This window comes from Populus trichocarpa, chromosome 4 (genome assembly GCF_000002775.5).
Source record: "Populus trichocarpa isolate Nisqually-1 chromosome 4, P.trichocarpa_v4.1, whole genome shotgun sequence".
Lineage (NCBI taxonomy): Eukaryota > Viridiplantae > Streptophyta > Magnoliopsida > Malpighiales > Salicaceae > Populus > Populus trichocarpa.
The window spans coordinates 20141404-20155607 of NC_037288.2; the positions used below are offsets into that span (position 1 = coordinate 20141404).

The following is a 14204-nucleotide window of genomic DNA, read 5'->3' on the forward strand; positions in this document are numbered from 1 at the left end:
AATGAAGGGGAAAATTGAAGGAAAAGCTCACTTCTATAATTCATTTTGGCCCTTCTGCATTTCGCAGTTCAAGCAAAAGAAAGAACCGGAAATTTGACTTTTACTTTACAACACACTTAGCGGTTTTTTCTGGTATCCAAAAGGACCTAAAAAGAATCAGTGGTACATATTACATAATCCATTGCCAAACAAAATACAAACAACCCATCCAAACAAGGCAAAGAGATGAAGAAAGTGGCAATATGGGGTAATCGACAGCATTTCGCATGGTAATAACTAATCAGCTACGTTCACATCAAATTAAAACTCCCTGGAAAAGAGGGGGATTACCTTGTCCACATATTGCACAAGCCATTAATGTCAAAATATCAAATTGTCTAACAACATGGTAAGAGCAGGGAAATAAGCAGGGGCTGTCACAACATGGCAGTCGTATCACTAATAATGCTAAATGACTTAATGAGCCGTTATACAATCAATCTGCTCCTGGATGCTTTTGAACAGCAGCCTGATAAATCCTGTAAAACCAATCCTCTGATATTGCGCACCCAACAACCTGTACAGAAATTTCATGGTAAGCTGCAGTTAAAATAGTGGCTTGTCTCGAAGAAGCAGGGATACCTGAACCTGCAAAACTCATAAAGATGTTGAGATCACTTTATTTTGCTAAAATAAAAATGGGAAAGGAGAGTTCAAGAAGCAAAACCCAAGATAGACCGTGAAATTTGATGGTGCACTAGCCTGAATGTGCTGTAGTCAGAATCCTGGACTGTATTGCATACACACACTGAGAACACAAACTTCAAATGCAGCAAAACAGTTCTAAGTTTAAAATTCTAGTTTTGATAAGAAAAACATATCAGCCATGGCATTAGCCTATAGTACAGACCTTTACTAGTTACTTGTTAACAAGAGATCTGGTGGATTACCCAAGAATTCACAGTGGACAACAAAACTTGCAAAACATTTCATCACTATAGACACTTGGCACAAAGGGAAAGTTGGAATGAATAATTCTGTTATTTTGAAATCTTTTCAATGTTGATTTTAAGAATCCAGATGGAATTGAGAGTCAAAAACATTCAAGCCCGTCATGCAATGAAGTGCACAGTCAAGCAGAGTGGATGCAGCTAATAGATAAAGAAAAAAAAAATCCATATGACAATTGTGAACCTGCACACCCCCTGCACAGTGGAAAATGGGCTGTAAGCTATATTTATTCAATGTTCGGTCCTTTGCTGGAAAGGAACATCCTAATTAAGCAGGTGGAATATGAAAATGATTAGAGTAGAGAGAAAACAAGCCAGGCACCTAAAGTAGATCAGTATGCATATTCTCCTTGCTGCGGTGGTATGTGCTGCTGATATTCTTGACCGCTGCCATTTTGCATTTGCCCGTTGTCATTGTTGCTGCTGTCAGCATTGACATTATTATTGGCTGTTCCTTCCTGCTGCTCCCTTTCCCTATTCCATTGTGCAATTTTAGCACGCCTCTCCTCACTGCCTTCCCTAACCGGGCTTCGTTTACGCCTCCCCCCAGGGCTTCTACTTCGTCCCTTCCGATGTCCAGGGCTTGTACTCCTATGCCTCCTGCTCCGACTTTCATAATAGTGCTCCCGATCATCATATCTTCGACCAGAACCACGCCCACTATGTGAATGCTCTTCATGGCTCCGATGTCTATAGGGGCTCCTGCTTCGGCTGTGGCTACGCCTTCGTCGGTAACTCCCAAATAACTGACGCCTCAACTCCCTAACATCAAACAAAATAAGACAGTAAAATAAATACAAACCCAAAACAATTCCATACCTTCAGACACCTCAAACAAAACAAAAAAATAAACATCAATCATTACCTGCCGATTCTTTTAAGGTGCATAAAATTGCAGTACCCGCCACGGTTACATGCGTTCTCCTCATATTGCCTACACGTGGCTTCTCGGAAATCAGTCACAGGCGAGAAATCCACAATAATAGGACGACCTGCACCCATTGACAATCACATCAACAAAATGTAAGTACACGCAATTAAATTGGGAATACAAAAAAAAAATCATATGTAAAAGTGAAAAATGAGCATAAAAATAACAGAAAAGAGAAGCAGAATCTGACCAGCATAAAACCTCCCAGTCAAATTCTTAAGCGCATTCGAAGCGTGCTCTTCCTCTCTGAACTGAACATAAACATTACCCACCTATGGAAACACATAAAAATGATTCCTGAAATATCAAAGCAGAAATACGAAATTGTAATTTCCAGTTCAATAAAACATACCATGTGGTCAGCAAGATTGTCACAGACATTCAGGCTCTCAATTTCCCCGTATTTTCTTAGCTCCTCAAATAAATCCTCATAAAATTCCTGTAATTGATTAAGATTGGAACTTTCAAATTCTTGATTTTATTCCAAACACTTAATTCCACGAAACTCAAGTACAAAATAAGTAAATTAAAGGAGTCGTAATTACCTCGAAGTGTTGCTGGATCCTGCGAGGATCAATAGGGTTACCCTGGGCGTCAACACCAGGAGTAATCATATCAGGGCGCTGGTACATGTTTGATAAAAGAAGCGTGGGGCTGACGCTTGGTTTGGTGTGGAGACGAGAGCATCGATCACCGTGTCTACAAGCTCCGATCTTGAAGTAAAACGGACAGTTCACTCTGTCTTTCTCTGTTCCGAATATCGACGCCAAGTGCTCCGCCATTAATTCGCCGGAAATTCTCTCTCCGTGTGTGCTTCTTTCTTAATGAATTCAGTTCTGGTTGTTTTGTTTGCGTTTTCTTATTTATCTGTCAGAGGAGAAATGCTGCTGCGTGGCGTTAGGGATTTTGAGTTTTTGACCGTAGCGTTTATCTTCAATATTCTAGATGTTTCGGAGGAAATATCACAAGGTAGGCTTAATAAAAAACTATTGTTCTGGGTGATAAAGCTAAATGTCGCTGGTTTGCCCGAGAGGTTAAGGGGGAAGACTTAAGATCTTCTGTGCATAAGCACGCGTGGGTTCGAACCCCACAGCCAGCAATTTGGTGATTTTGTTTTTCTTTTTGCCGGGATTTTAATTAAAGCAAAATAAGTAAAACAAATGCGTTAAGAAGACTGCGTCTGCCGGGAGTCGAACCCGGATCTATTGCTTGGAAGGCAATTATCCTAACCGTTGGACTACAAACGCTCGTTGAGTAGAAGTGGAGCGTTTCATATATGATCTGTTTCCGTGATGGTCCAATGTGATTAATTCCATCAAAGAATGTACAACTTGTAAATTTAACGACCATTTTTCACTAGATCTGGTATAGAGCGGTGATCAGACCGAAAAACTATTAATTCATTCACTCGTTGGAGGATGAAACTTCCTTCGTTCAATTTTTTAGGTTATTTTCTTCAACATAAACGATTAATCTCGAGAAAAAAAGAATGTCAGGCCATCTTACCCTCAAAACTATCTAAAATTATACCATGCGGATTAATTTTCTTGTTTTTTTATAGGGTATTTAAAAATATATTAAAACAGTTGTTTTTTAAAATATTTTTTTTAAAAAATATATTAAAATAATATTATTTTTAATTTTTAAATATTATTTTTAAAGCTTGGACTTAATAACCTAATCCGTCTCTAAAGCTCAGGAGATCCAACTATAGTGAAGTGGTGAAGCCATTTAGTAAACAGATAGACAAGAAGCATGGGTTCGCCCATTACAAAAATCATCTAAGCCCTATTAATTCAGGCTGTGTTTTACCCAATCGGATAAAAAAAATAAAAAACCAGTCCGAAGATTTCATCGTGGAGAGATTAAAAAAAAAAACGCATTATCTTCAATTTGGATCGATTGACAGTTGATGCATAAATTTCTTAATAGATCCATCCACCGGTGCGCCCATGTAATCGAGTCTTCGGGCTGTTTTGTCACTATTGTCTTTATTTTCACGGGTTTTTTTCTGTATCATAATTCCCATGTTATGTTCTGGACTCTTGAGTCCATGACGCAATTTATCGCAATTATACTGCATATTAAATATGTTTAGAGATGCAGTTTAACTGGTTAAATTTTAAATTTGTTTTTTAGAAATTATTAGTTTGAGTTTTATAAATTTCAGAGCTGCTAAAGATTTACATGGATATTAACTTTAGAACCCGTGAAATTAATCGTGCACCCAGGCAGCCATAAAAAAAAAACCATGGATATTCTAATTAAAAATCTTATTTTTATTCATCATATTTATATAAAAAATGGGCCTTCTAGACAGTATTAGATATGGACCTGCAGAGACTGCAGTACTTTACTGTAGTTCAGGGCCTTTGTGGGGTTACAGTATGGGGGGAGACCTCTTCTGTCGTCTGAAAACTCTCAGTGCCTCCGACCGTTTACAGCAACCGCCAATTGGACTCAGTAATGTTGACGCAAATTGGATAGAGGAAGAAGAAACAACACAGGTGGGTAAACAAGAAATTGATTGCTCATATATAGAGTATGAACAAGATGCTTGAGAATATTTTGGCCTAAAAAAGAACTGAAACCATGTAGCAGAAAAATGGGGCCTAGGTTTCTCACGTAGTCGATCTTGTTTATATTTGTATTTTAAAAATAGTTATTTTTTTAATAATTTTTTTTTATTTTAAATTAATTTTTTTATATATTTTCGTTTTGATATACTATATAAAAAATATATTTAAAAAAATAAAAAAAATATTATTTTAATATATCTTTAAATAAAAAATAATTTAAAAAACAATTATTACTGTATTTTTAAACACGTACTCCAAATGGCCATGGCACAAAGAGACAACCAAGTGAGATGACATTTCAACTAACGGATTTATAATCTCTTAAATCTCATGGAGGTTTGTGTGAGTGACAATAGCAGAACATGTGAAAGTTGTTTCTAGATCCTTACCAACTTTAGTGTAACATGATTGAAGAACAATCAAAGAATTTAGACAGATAGAAAGATTAACAATTTATAATCACTTGTTACAGTGGTGAGATATATTGGCTAACGCTACAGTGAAAGAAGAGAGGCAGAGTGCATGTGACATATGGAGGAAATTTCGCTGATTCGGCATTGATTTAGCAGCCAGACATTAGAGTATCGTAGTTCGATGTTGACATTAAAACACACAGTAGTTCTGTCTTTAAGGAACCATGTTACTTCCTTCGGCAAGCTAAGCATAATCGAGTAATCTTTTTGGCACTGCCATGTGCTATAATGTCTTTAAGAGAGAAGGATTGCCCGTTCCTATATTTATTTTTTTCAGTGGCTAATTTTTAATTCCGTTGCAGGAGAAAAGAGACTCAAGTGAGATGGGATTTAGGCTCAGACCCCATAAACTGCAGGTGAGAATTTAAAACGCTATGAAGACCAGAGCTCAATATTACAATCAGTATTACAGAGGGCCAAGTAGAATATGATGCAGCATGGCATAGGTGAAGTTCAAATTAAGCTATGGAACTCGACAATTGAAATGGTTGTCTGGAAATTACTTGGTGTGTGGTTCTACTGTGGTAGTTTTTGAAAAAAACATCATAAATTATAGTTAAAAGCAAATCACACCACATAAACAAACGATCCTAGCTGTTAACATAGAATAGACTTTGAGTAGGTCACTTTGTTTATGTAATTTTCTTGTCATTTACGAGAGAACTAGATATATTCCTGAGCAATCATTCAATCCCTAGTCTTCAAGGCTTGCTTTTTCTTGGGTAGACAACTATCATGCAAAGAATTATGGTTTTATACTATTGCTTTCTAAACTTTTCGTTGTTATTATACCAATTGAAAAGGGCACTTCTTTAGCCAACTGGGGGGCCTTGCATGCTTTGGGAGTTGATGTTTGAAGAGAGTGGCAACAGGAGGGTAGCTAGCCACTACACATGTCTCAATCAAATACATGATTCTTTCACACAATAATTGGAAAGGAAGATGGCCCAATACGATTGGCTGCTAGTTATCAGCAAAAAAAGGAGGCTGGTTTCACATTTATACTGCCAATCCAACGTGTGTTGTGTTTCTGTGTGTGGGCATTTTTATCCCTTTGAATGGCTTTGATGTTGGTAGGGACAAGTTCTGCACTGTTAGGATATTAGCAGTTTTGATGGCAGCTTGAGATCTGGTAATATTTCCACGCAGTGTCAACTGTCAAATGATTGTTTTTTTGAACGAAAATAAATATTTGTATGTCAAATAATTGTGAAAATGTAGCAGATGAGGCATAAATCTTAACACACCATGACCCTTCCTCGACGAACAAGATTAAGCATACTCCATTCCATACAAGGCAAATAAATGGGGCAGAAAATGGCCAGTGATGAGGCATTCATCTAGTTGAAAAAAGCTTAGAATTGAGGGTTTTTTTAAATGATTTCTCCTATATATTTAAGTAGTTTCACCCCCAAAATCATAAAAGAACATAAAGAAAAGGGTGGTGATGGGCAAAGGGAGTAATGATCCGAGCACATTGTTTTCTCACGAAAAAGCTCTCAGAACAACTTGCTTTCAAAGTTTCCATTATTGCTCTCAAATCTCATTTTTATATTGTTTATGGTTTGGATATAAATTACAGTAAACCTCTGGTTTCTGATCAGAAAGCAGTTAAATATTATAATTGTTTTCTCCATTGCCGACAATTATTGTGCTCCCTCCCTATGCTTTCATTGGTTCAAGTGCCAAAGGATTTAACACGCATAATATCGACACTTCTAGTAGAAGAAAGGGACCAGCATGAAGCATCTTTCAGGTCTGATCATTTGGAAGGTGGTTCCTTAAAACAAAATTAACCTTGCAAATGAAAAAACAATTTCAGATAAAGCAAGTAGTAAGGAACATGACTCTAGATTGGATGGATTGTGAGAAATAATTCTTGTCACAAGCAACAAATGATTGGCACCAGGCATGGAAAGCATCCATATGGCATGTCTACCTCCTGAAGAAAAAGAAAGAATTAAGAATGATTAAGGAAGATGATTGTAAATCACCATTTTCCAGACGCGAGGAGGACACCTGGAATGAGCTTGGTGTATGTTTAACTTTCGAGTAGTAAAATAAATTGCAAATTATAATTTCTTTTAGCCAAGTTTTTAATAAAGAATTTGAGGTAAAACTATAATATAAATTAATTAACTGAATACTTTCAAATCTATAATCCATATAAAACGTAAACTACACCCCCACCGCTTCACAAAAATAAACGTAACCCTAGGCAAAGATGTTTATATCAAGACCATTATTGCAAGAATAGCTTGTAATGCACGCCAGCACTATGACTAATTAGATTTCTTTACCTTGCGCAACAATTTAACTGGCCCATTAGGCATGCGCACAAATGGTATGCCAATTCTCATGAGTTTTCTTTTCTTTTCTTTTTTGGTCCCTGTTTCAATTATGACATAAAGCAGCAAAGTGTATCACCAGAATAGGTGCCAAAAAGACCCTCAACGAAGAATCAAAGAATTTATCTCCTCTTGTTGGGATCAAAATCAAGCAAAAACTTAAGAATACTTGGGGTCTGGAACTCATTGACAAATATACACAGCAGTAAATGTTGGTTTCAGCACAGAGGCCTCTCTGGAACTCATTGACTAATGAAGTGCCCTGTGTTCTTCATTAGTTTTCGTATTGCGTTCCAAGTGGCCTTAACCACTGGACTAATGTCTTGTTAACAAAGTATTGTGTAAAAATTAAACAAGACAGGAAGCATGTGGAAGCTAGAAAAAAAAAATATTAACTTTGACTGCAAATACACCATTTCATTTCACCAACTTATTCTCTTAAACTAAGGAAAACTAACAAAGGAGAAACAAAAAGAACAAAATCTCACAATTACAAGCAATCTATTTAATTGAAATAACAATCCTGTTGCCCTAATGCTGTCTCTGCTTCTTCTTTGTCCTTGATCCTATATGATGTGATTCACACTAAATCTTCTGAAGGCATTAGCTATAACCTTTGTGTCAATCATGTTGAATGACCCTTTTTTTTCTTCAATGGAATGAAATGGTAGGAATTGAAATCAAATGTTGCTCACAGACCCCCCACGTAATTATACATTGAGTTGTAGAGGAGAAAAAAATAAAACACAAACGGCAGCTTGACATACACGAAGAGGGTTTGTTGCCTTTGTATGTCACTAGGGCTGCTGCTGCGGCTGCAACTAAGAGCTGGGAATAATAGTACCAACATATCCAATTCCAGTGATGAAGAAGGTGACTGTTTGGAGCCAAAGGTAAATGAAATAGTTGTTCTTTCCATTAACAAAGTCATAGCATCCACACAAGAAAAGAAATGCTGCAAATCCCAGCTCCAATGTGTTGATTCTGTTAAAAAGTCAAAAGAAAACAAAATTCCTGTTAAAAGAATAAAAACATGTGCTACATTTACCAAACCAGGACAGTTTCGATGAAGATAGGAGCATTCTATTCCAGCTCTACTGAAGACTAATATTTTTTTCTTTTTGGTCTGCTGCAAAATTATTGAATAATACGGAGTAGATAATGTAGGCCCTGAATCCATCAGAACTAGGACAAACTTGCAATTTATGTATGTACGCTAATTATAGTGCGTGACAGGTAAAGTGTTTTTGCCACTAGGATTGAAAGTGATGCAAGGAATTATTACCTGTCGGTGAATTTGAATCGGAATTTTCTGGGTGCTTTGGTGTTTGCTTTCCTTGCATCTGCTGCTTTCTGAAGTGTATTTCCTAGTTTTTCTGTGACAACCCACTCATTGACTCTTCCAGCTTCAAGCAGACCGATAAGAGCTGCCTTAGTCCGGTGCAAAGACATAACGTTCTCGAAAAGGATCCAGTAAAACAGTAAGTGAATTGACCTGCACATTCAAGGATGTGTTGTTAATTCTGTCCTGATTCTTGCAAGTAGACGAGCAAGTTATAAAAATGGCCATACCTTGGAGTTCCTACTGAATTTAGAATGGTAATGACAGAAGGGATGTAAACAGCTCCCCAGATCGGAACTTTCACTTCAGGAACCAAAATGGTTAATGGGAGAACAACACAGTAGAAGCAGAAGGTCACCATGTGAGCTATGATCTTTCTAACGAAGAAAAAGCTATAGATCACATAGACTTTTTTCCAGAAATTCACTCTCTGAAATATGCAAAATGGACTTGAATTAGAATTGTCACACTACATAGTAATTCGAAACTGGCCATGGTGACCAGTCACAAAAGATGAAAAAGATCCAAACCTTATTTCTAACAATCTCCATCACCATTTTCCTGAACAGGTTAGCAGGACCACAGGACCACCTGTGCTGCTGGAACCGGAAAGCTTTGAAAGTACTGGGAAGTTCACTTTTCACCTACAAATAAAATTAGCCATTAATAAAAATAAGATCATAAACCAAGATGAATTGTTCTAAAAACAACACAGTGTATGTGCTTATGAATAGTAAATAACCTACATGGAGGTCACCAAGGTACACAAATTTCCAGCCCCTAAGACTTGCTCGGACAGCAAGATCCATGTCCTCCACTGTAGTTCTGTCCTTCCACCCGCCAGCATCATTAATGGCCGCAATTCTCCATACTCCAGCAGTCCCTGTATTGCCATTCATTTTCACATTCAAATCTTTTGGTTTCCATCATTATTACATATGAACACATTATTCAATAACACACATTAAATCTCATAAATTTCTCGTAACATTTTCAGCTCAAGTTTAATTTCGAAGAAATTATGGTAATTACTAATGACTTATGAGCGAAATGCCAACAAGTCTCAGTCAAATTTCTAGATTCAGGAAACATTTTCAATCATTACCAGTTACCCTCACTATCGTATAACATCTAAGGTTGCTGTCCAACTACTTCCTGTCCCCTGTCATCAAAATGGAAATGGGGCAGATTATTATTAAATTTTTTTATTTACCATTGAAGCCAAAGAACGCATGAGTAGCTGACCCAACTTCTTGCTCCACAGTGAAATGGTAATCCAAAGACATTTCTTGCATTCTTGTCAACAAGCACTCATCTGCATTCACTGCAAAGATTTCACCACCCACAAAATTAACAATCATTAATATCATCATTAAACATGTAATTAAAATAGTTTTTTGTAAATTTATCATTAATCTAATAAATATTACATTTATGATTAAGGCTAGCCGTTTACTTCTCTGTCTTCACATGAAGAAGTGTCATTCATTATACAATGTAACGGACCTTATTTTTTTAACTGTTACTTTGAAAAATTCTTTTTTTATTATTCTTTTACCATAAAAATACAAAAATTAGAAGTGTCGGCAATTTAAGAAGGGTCCCACACAACTATGAACTCACTTCAAAAATGGCAATACGCACGTGACCAGAGGATGGACTGGCTGCTCCTAGAGCCTAGAAGAACAGAAGTTGAGAGAGAAATCCATGTGACAAATTTGCCCCACAGCGAAGGATGTCCATGTGATCCGTACATCGCGGGTTGTTCATATAAAAAGTTAAAAACACGAAAAAAAAGACTGTTCTTGTTTTCTTGTGACTAAAATGCCACGGGAAATTTCTTTTTCTTAATTTGAGCAAGTTCAATTTGAAAAAGAAGGCCCGGGTTTTTTTATTTAAATTGGGGACATTTATGGGATGAAGGACTGGTTTTTTAGTAAATTAATAACATTAAATTGGAAAAATCAAGGAAGGAAATAACATGGAAATAATAATTATATAATAAATTTCAGTAATCAGGATTTTTCATTTTTTGTGCTTATGGGCTCCACAGCGGCGTCATGGACGGTCAGTAGATCACCAGGTGTATATCAAGGGGATCAATTGACCAAGGATCTTACCTAATTAGGCCGTGTAGTAAATATTATTTTTAAAATCTTTTTTATTTAAAAATATATTAAAATAATATTTTTTTTAATATAAATGCATTAAAACAATTAAAAAACAATAAAAAATAATAATAAAAAACCGGTTAACACATCACCACTGACACCCTCATGCAAGGATGGCAAAAGCGGCCTCTATCAATAAAAGAATTGACAAAGACCAAACTAATAAACAATCTAAGAATGTTAGAAATTAACACATAAAGACCACCGACACTCGAAAAAACAGTGTTAGAAATTTAAGAAAATATGCAATCTAACACACAATTTAATGACTGTAATCAATTGACTTACTTAGGGTTCTAGTGGGTTTTTTTTAGAGAGCTTACCAAATCTCCAACGAGCCTGAACAAGGGCAACGTCAGGATTGTGGACCAAGAATGGAATGGCACGCCTAAGGAAATCAGGCTCAGGCTGGAAATCAGCATCAAAGATGCAAACATACTCGCAGTGTTTAACATAGCTTCTCTTTAGACCTTCCTTTAAAGCACCAGCCTTGTAACCTGTTCTGTTCTCCCTGATTTGGTACCTTATGTTTATGCCCTTGCTTGCCCATCTTTGACACTCTAGCTCTACCATTTGCTGCATTGATAACAAGACATGGCTCAATGGACAAAAAAGGTGGGTGTCATTTGGGTAAATGGGCAAAACCCAGATCAGAAATTTTAGTTTTCTATGCAGGTTTGATAAATTTGGACTAAAATTAACCGTTTTGGAGTCTACACCAATTTGCTAAGCTTGACAGAAATGTGATCGAACAGACACACATATCACTAAAAAGTAATCAGTTGCAAGAATGGCACGCGTGCGACTAAAACTAATCAAGAAGCAAAGTGATTGCTTTTGTTGTTTTTGAGAACCTTGATAGCAGGGTCGGTTGAATCATCTAGGACTTGGATCACAAGACGATCTGCTGGCCAGGAAAGATTAGAGGCTGCACCAATGGATAGCTTGTAAACCTGTCCAAAACACCCAATAATTATATGACCAAAAGCAAGAAAAGCACTGAACTTTGAAGACTTTGCTCCAAATCCCAGGAATAAAGTACCAGGAACAAAACAAACTGGCTGAAAATAAAGAAAACGGAGAAGGAGCTAGGGACCTCTTTTTCGTTGAACATTGGGATTTGAACAAGAATAACAGGGAAGTTAAGATTGCCAGATTCTATATCATCTTGCATGGGCTCCCATTTGTATCGCTTCTCTGGTTTCTTCCAAAAGAGCTTAACGAGGATGATGACAATACCCATGTAAACCCTTTCCATTAAGAGCATGAGTGACATGGCTAAGGAAATGTAAACTCCAAGTGTCAACAAAGGAACTATCAATGGTGCTTTGATTAGATCCCAAATGAGTTTAAGCTGACCTGAAATGTCATAGCTTGAGACCTGAAACTGAAATGATTCAGGTATCATGATTTTTTGTGAAACTTCACCCATCTCACTGTCTCTCTCTATCCCAGAAGAGCAGAGAAAAACAGAGGAAAAACAGAGGATAGGTTAATTTGGCAGAAAGAACAATCAAGATGAGAACAAAAAAGAAACACTAAATCTTTATCTTATATGGGTTTTTGGAATTGTTAACAATGTGGTTGAAATGAGGGGTGTATATAATTGGAACAAAGCTATGATTACATGGAAACTAAGTTGAACGCTACAAAAGCAAAGTTCAACTATCTGCTTCTTCTCTCCTTTTCCCTTTAAAAGGAATGAACAACAAATCTTCACTTTCCACCCTATCAGTGCTTCTCCTCTCTCATAAACCTGTGCCAGCCAATGCTTCTGTTTCTTTAGATCAAAATGAAGCAGGGACAGAACAGAGCAGAAGCAGAGAGAGAGAGAGAGAGAGAGAGGGTTTTGTGTTTTTATGAGAGAGAGCAACTCATATAGAGAGAGAGATGGTCATTTTATAGTCAAATTTGGCTCTATTTGGAAATAAATTTACATCTCTCTTTGGCAAGTAGTAATATCTGTTAGGGAAAAAATAAAAATAAAAAGAATTAGGAAAAAAACGCAACTAGGATTTTTTTATTTTCTTTTTTAATATTAAATTAACAATTAAAGACAATCAAGAAATTAATTAAAAGTAAAAGTAAATCTAGAAAAAGAGTAAAGTTTTACAAGAAACCTTGCTTGTAGCACTCAATAACATTATTCTCAGAGATAAAACGTTCATGTGCACAAGAATAATTTTATATATAATATATTTCTCTCTCAAGAAATAGTAATTCATTTAAATTTTTGGATGAAACAAGAATTCTCCAAATCTTTTAATCATTTTTTTTCTCACTTGAGTTAATAAAATATAAAAAATTAAATACAGTAAAACTTGAGAGAAAATATATAAAAAAAAGTTCTTAAATTACATGAAGATATATAAAAAAGATTAAGTAAAATGGAAAAGTATTTTTAAAAATTTGTAATGGTGAACATTATGTACTTCCCATCTTAAACAAACTCTATATATAACACACACTTAATAAGGTATCAGTTATCAAATATACTTAAAATAATTAATTTAATCATAATAGCCAAGTCAATAAAATTTATTAATTACTTAGTAAAGATATAAATTACCATATAGATCTAAACTAATTAAATATAATAAATTAATAACTAAAAACAAATATCATTAACATCCTGCATGATTTAAAAATATTCTTATAATGAATAAAATAAAAATAAGCAATTAATATTGTGTAGTATGTGCTATGCACCTTTAGGGTTTGAATTTACCATTATTTTTAATTAGTCTCAACTTCAAGAATCATAGTAATTAGAATGCTATTAATTAGGTTCTTCGGATCAAGTTTAAACTTATTACACACACATAATATATAGATAATTTTAAGGTTCTATCAATGTTGTGTCTTTTTTTGTCATATTCATGTATCTTATTTCATTAATGAATATAAATTACCATATATATCTAAAATAATTAATAACTAAAAATAAATATCATTAATTATAATTTTGAATCAAGATTCTAACATCCCTGCATGAATTAAAAATATTCTTATAATGAATAAAATAAAAGTGAGCAATTAATATTATGTAATATGTGATAGGTAAGTTTAGGGTTTGAATCTACCCTTATTGTTAATTAGTCTCAATTTGAAAAATCATAGTAATTAGGATGTCGTGAATTAGGTTCTTTGGACAAAGTTTAAACTTATTACATACATAACATATAGGTAATTTTAAAATCCTATCAATGTTGTGTTTTTTGTTCATGTACATATATCTTGTTTCATTAGCCCAAGCTCTTATAGCAGAGACCCCACAACCACACCTAATTTTTTATCAACATCCCGTAAATTTTTTATTGGGACCTGGAACCTCTTGCAATATATATATATATATATGAAACAAAAATTCT

The 14204-nt window shown here is 35.3% G+C and overlaps 2 protein-coding genes and 2 non-coding genes across 7 annotated transcripts; 1 reads left to right on the plus strand and 3 right to left on the minus strand.

Moving 5' to 3' along the window:
* Positions 1–260: 260 nt before the first annotated feature.
* On the minus strand, positions 261–2841 carry LOC18097994 (splicing factor U2af small subunit B). 4 transcript variants are annotated; one of them, XM_006384610.3, is made up of 6 exons: positions 2466–2841; positions 2273–2359; positions 2111–2192; positions 1855–1981; positions 1312–1751; positions 261–556 (listed from the first exon to the last, which is right to left on the minus strand). In XM_006384610.3, the coding sequence occupies exons 1-5, from the start codon at positions 2700–2702 to the stop codon at positions 1322–1324; spliced, it is 963 nt and encodes a 320-aa protein (XP_006384672.1). In that variant the 5' UTR covers positions 2703–2841; the 3' UTR covers positions 261–556; positions 1312–1321. The 4 variants fall into 4 exon arrangements, with proteins under 4 accessions (XP_006384672.1, XP_024456013.1, XP_024456012.1 ...); XM_024600245.2 differs by having other exon boundaries at positions 261–627; XM_024600244.2 differs by having other exon boundaries at positions 261–1184.
* Positions 2842–2936: 95 nt separating this feature from the next.
* TRNAL-UAA (transfer RNA leucine (anticodon UAA)) lies at positions 2937–3019 on the plus strand. The gene has a single exon. It is a non-coding gene; the product is annotated as a tRNA-Leu (tRNA).
* A 76-nt stretch (positions 3020–3095) lies between these two features.
* On the minus strand, positions 3096–3167 carry TRNAG-UCC (transfer RNA glycine (anticodon UCC)). Its single transcript has one exon. It is a non-coding gene; the product is annotated as a tRNA-Gly (tRNA).
* A 4549-nt stretch (positions 3168–7716) lies between these two features.
* LOC18097995 (glucomannan 4-beta-mannosyltransferase 2) lies at positions 7717–12712 on the minus strand. Its single transcript, XM_006384611.3, has 9 exons — positions 11930–12712; positions 11688–11786; positions 11157–11409; positions 9876–9986; positions 9409–9545; positions 9193–9306; positions 8893–9092; positions 8606–8815; positions 7717–8304 (listed from the first exon to the last, which is right to left on the minus strand). The coding sequence occupies exons 1-9, from the start codon at positions 12263–12265 to the stop codon at positions 8142–8144; spliced, it is 1623 nt and encodes a 540-aa protein (XP_006384673.3). The 5' UTR covers positions 12266–12712; the 3' UTR covers positions 7717–8141.
* Between the last annotated feature and the right edge of the window lie 1492 nt (positions 12713–14204).

What these genes read in the sequence shown, in the direction of transcription:
- LOC18097995 (XM_006384611.3), bottom strand. Translation starts at nt 12,265, where the DNA reads ATGGGTGAAGTTTCACAAAAAATCATGATACCTGAATCATTTCAGTTT. An exon ending in CAACCGACCCTGCTATCAAG is followed by an intron (nt 11,410 to 11,687) that starts GTTCTCAAAAAC and finishes TTATCAATGCAG; the next exon opens with CAAATGGTAGAGCTAGAGTG. An exon ending in TGTACCTTGGTGACCTCCAT is followed by an intron (nt 9,307 to 9,408) that starts GTAGGTTATTTA and finishes TTTTATTTGTAG; the next exon opens with GTGAAAAGTGAACTTCCCAG.
- LOC18097994 (XM_006384610.3), bottom strand. Translation starts at nt 2,702, where the DNA reads ATGGCGGAGCACTTGGCGTCGATATTCGGAACAGAGAAAGACAGAGTG. An exon ending in ACAATCTTGCTGACCACATG is followed by an intron (nt 2,193 to 2,272) that starts GTATGTTTTATT and finishes GTGTTTCCATAG; the next exon opens with GTGGGTAATGTTTATGTTCA. An exon ending in GACTGGGAGGTTTTATGCTG is followed by an intron (nt 1,982 to 2,110) that starts GTCAGATTCTGC and finishes CAATGGGTGCAG; the next exon opens with GTCGTCCTATTATTGTGGAT.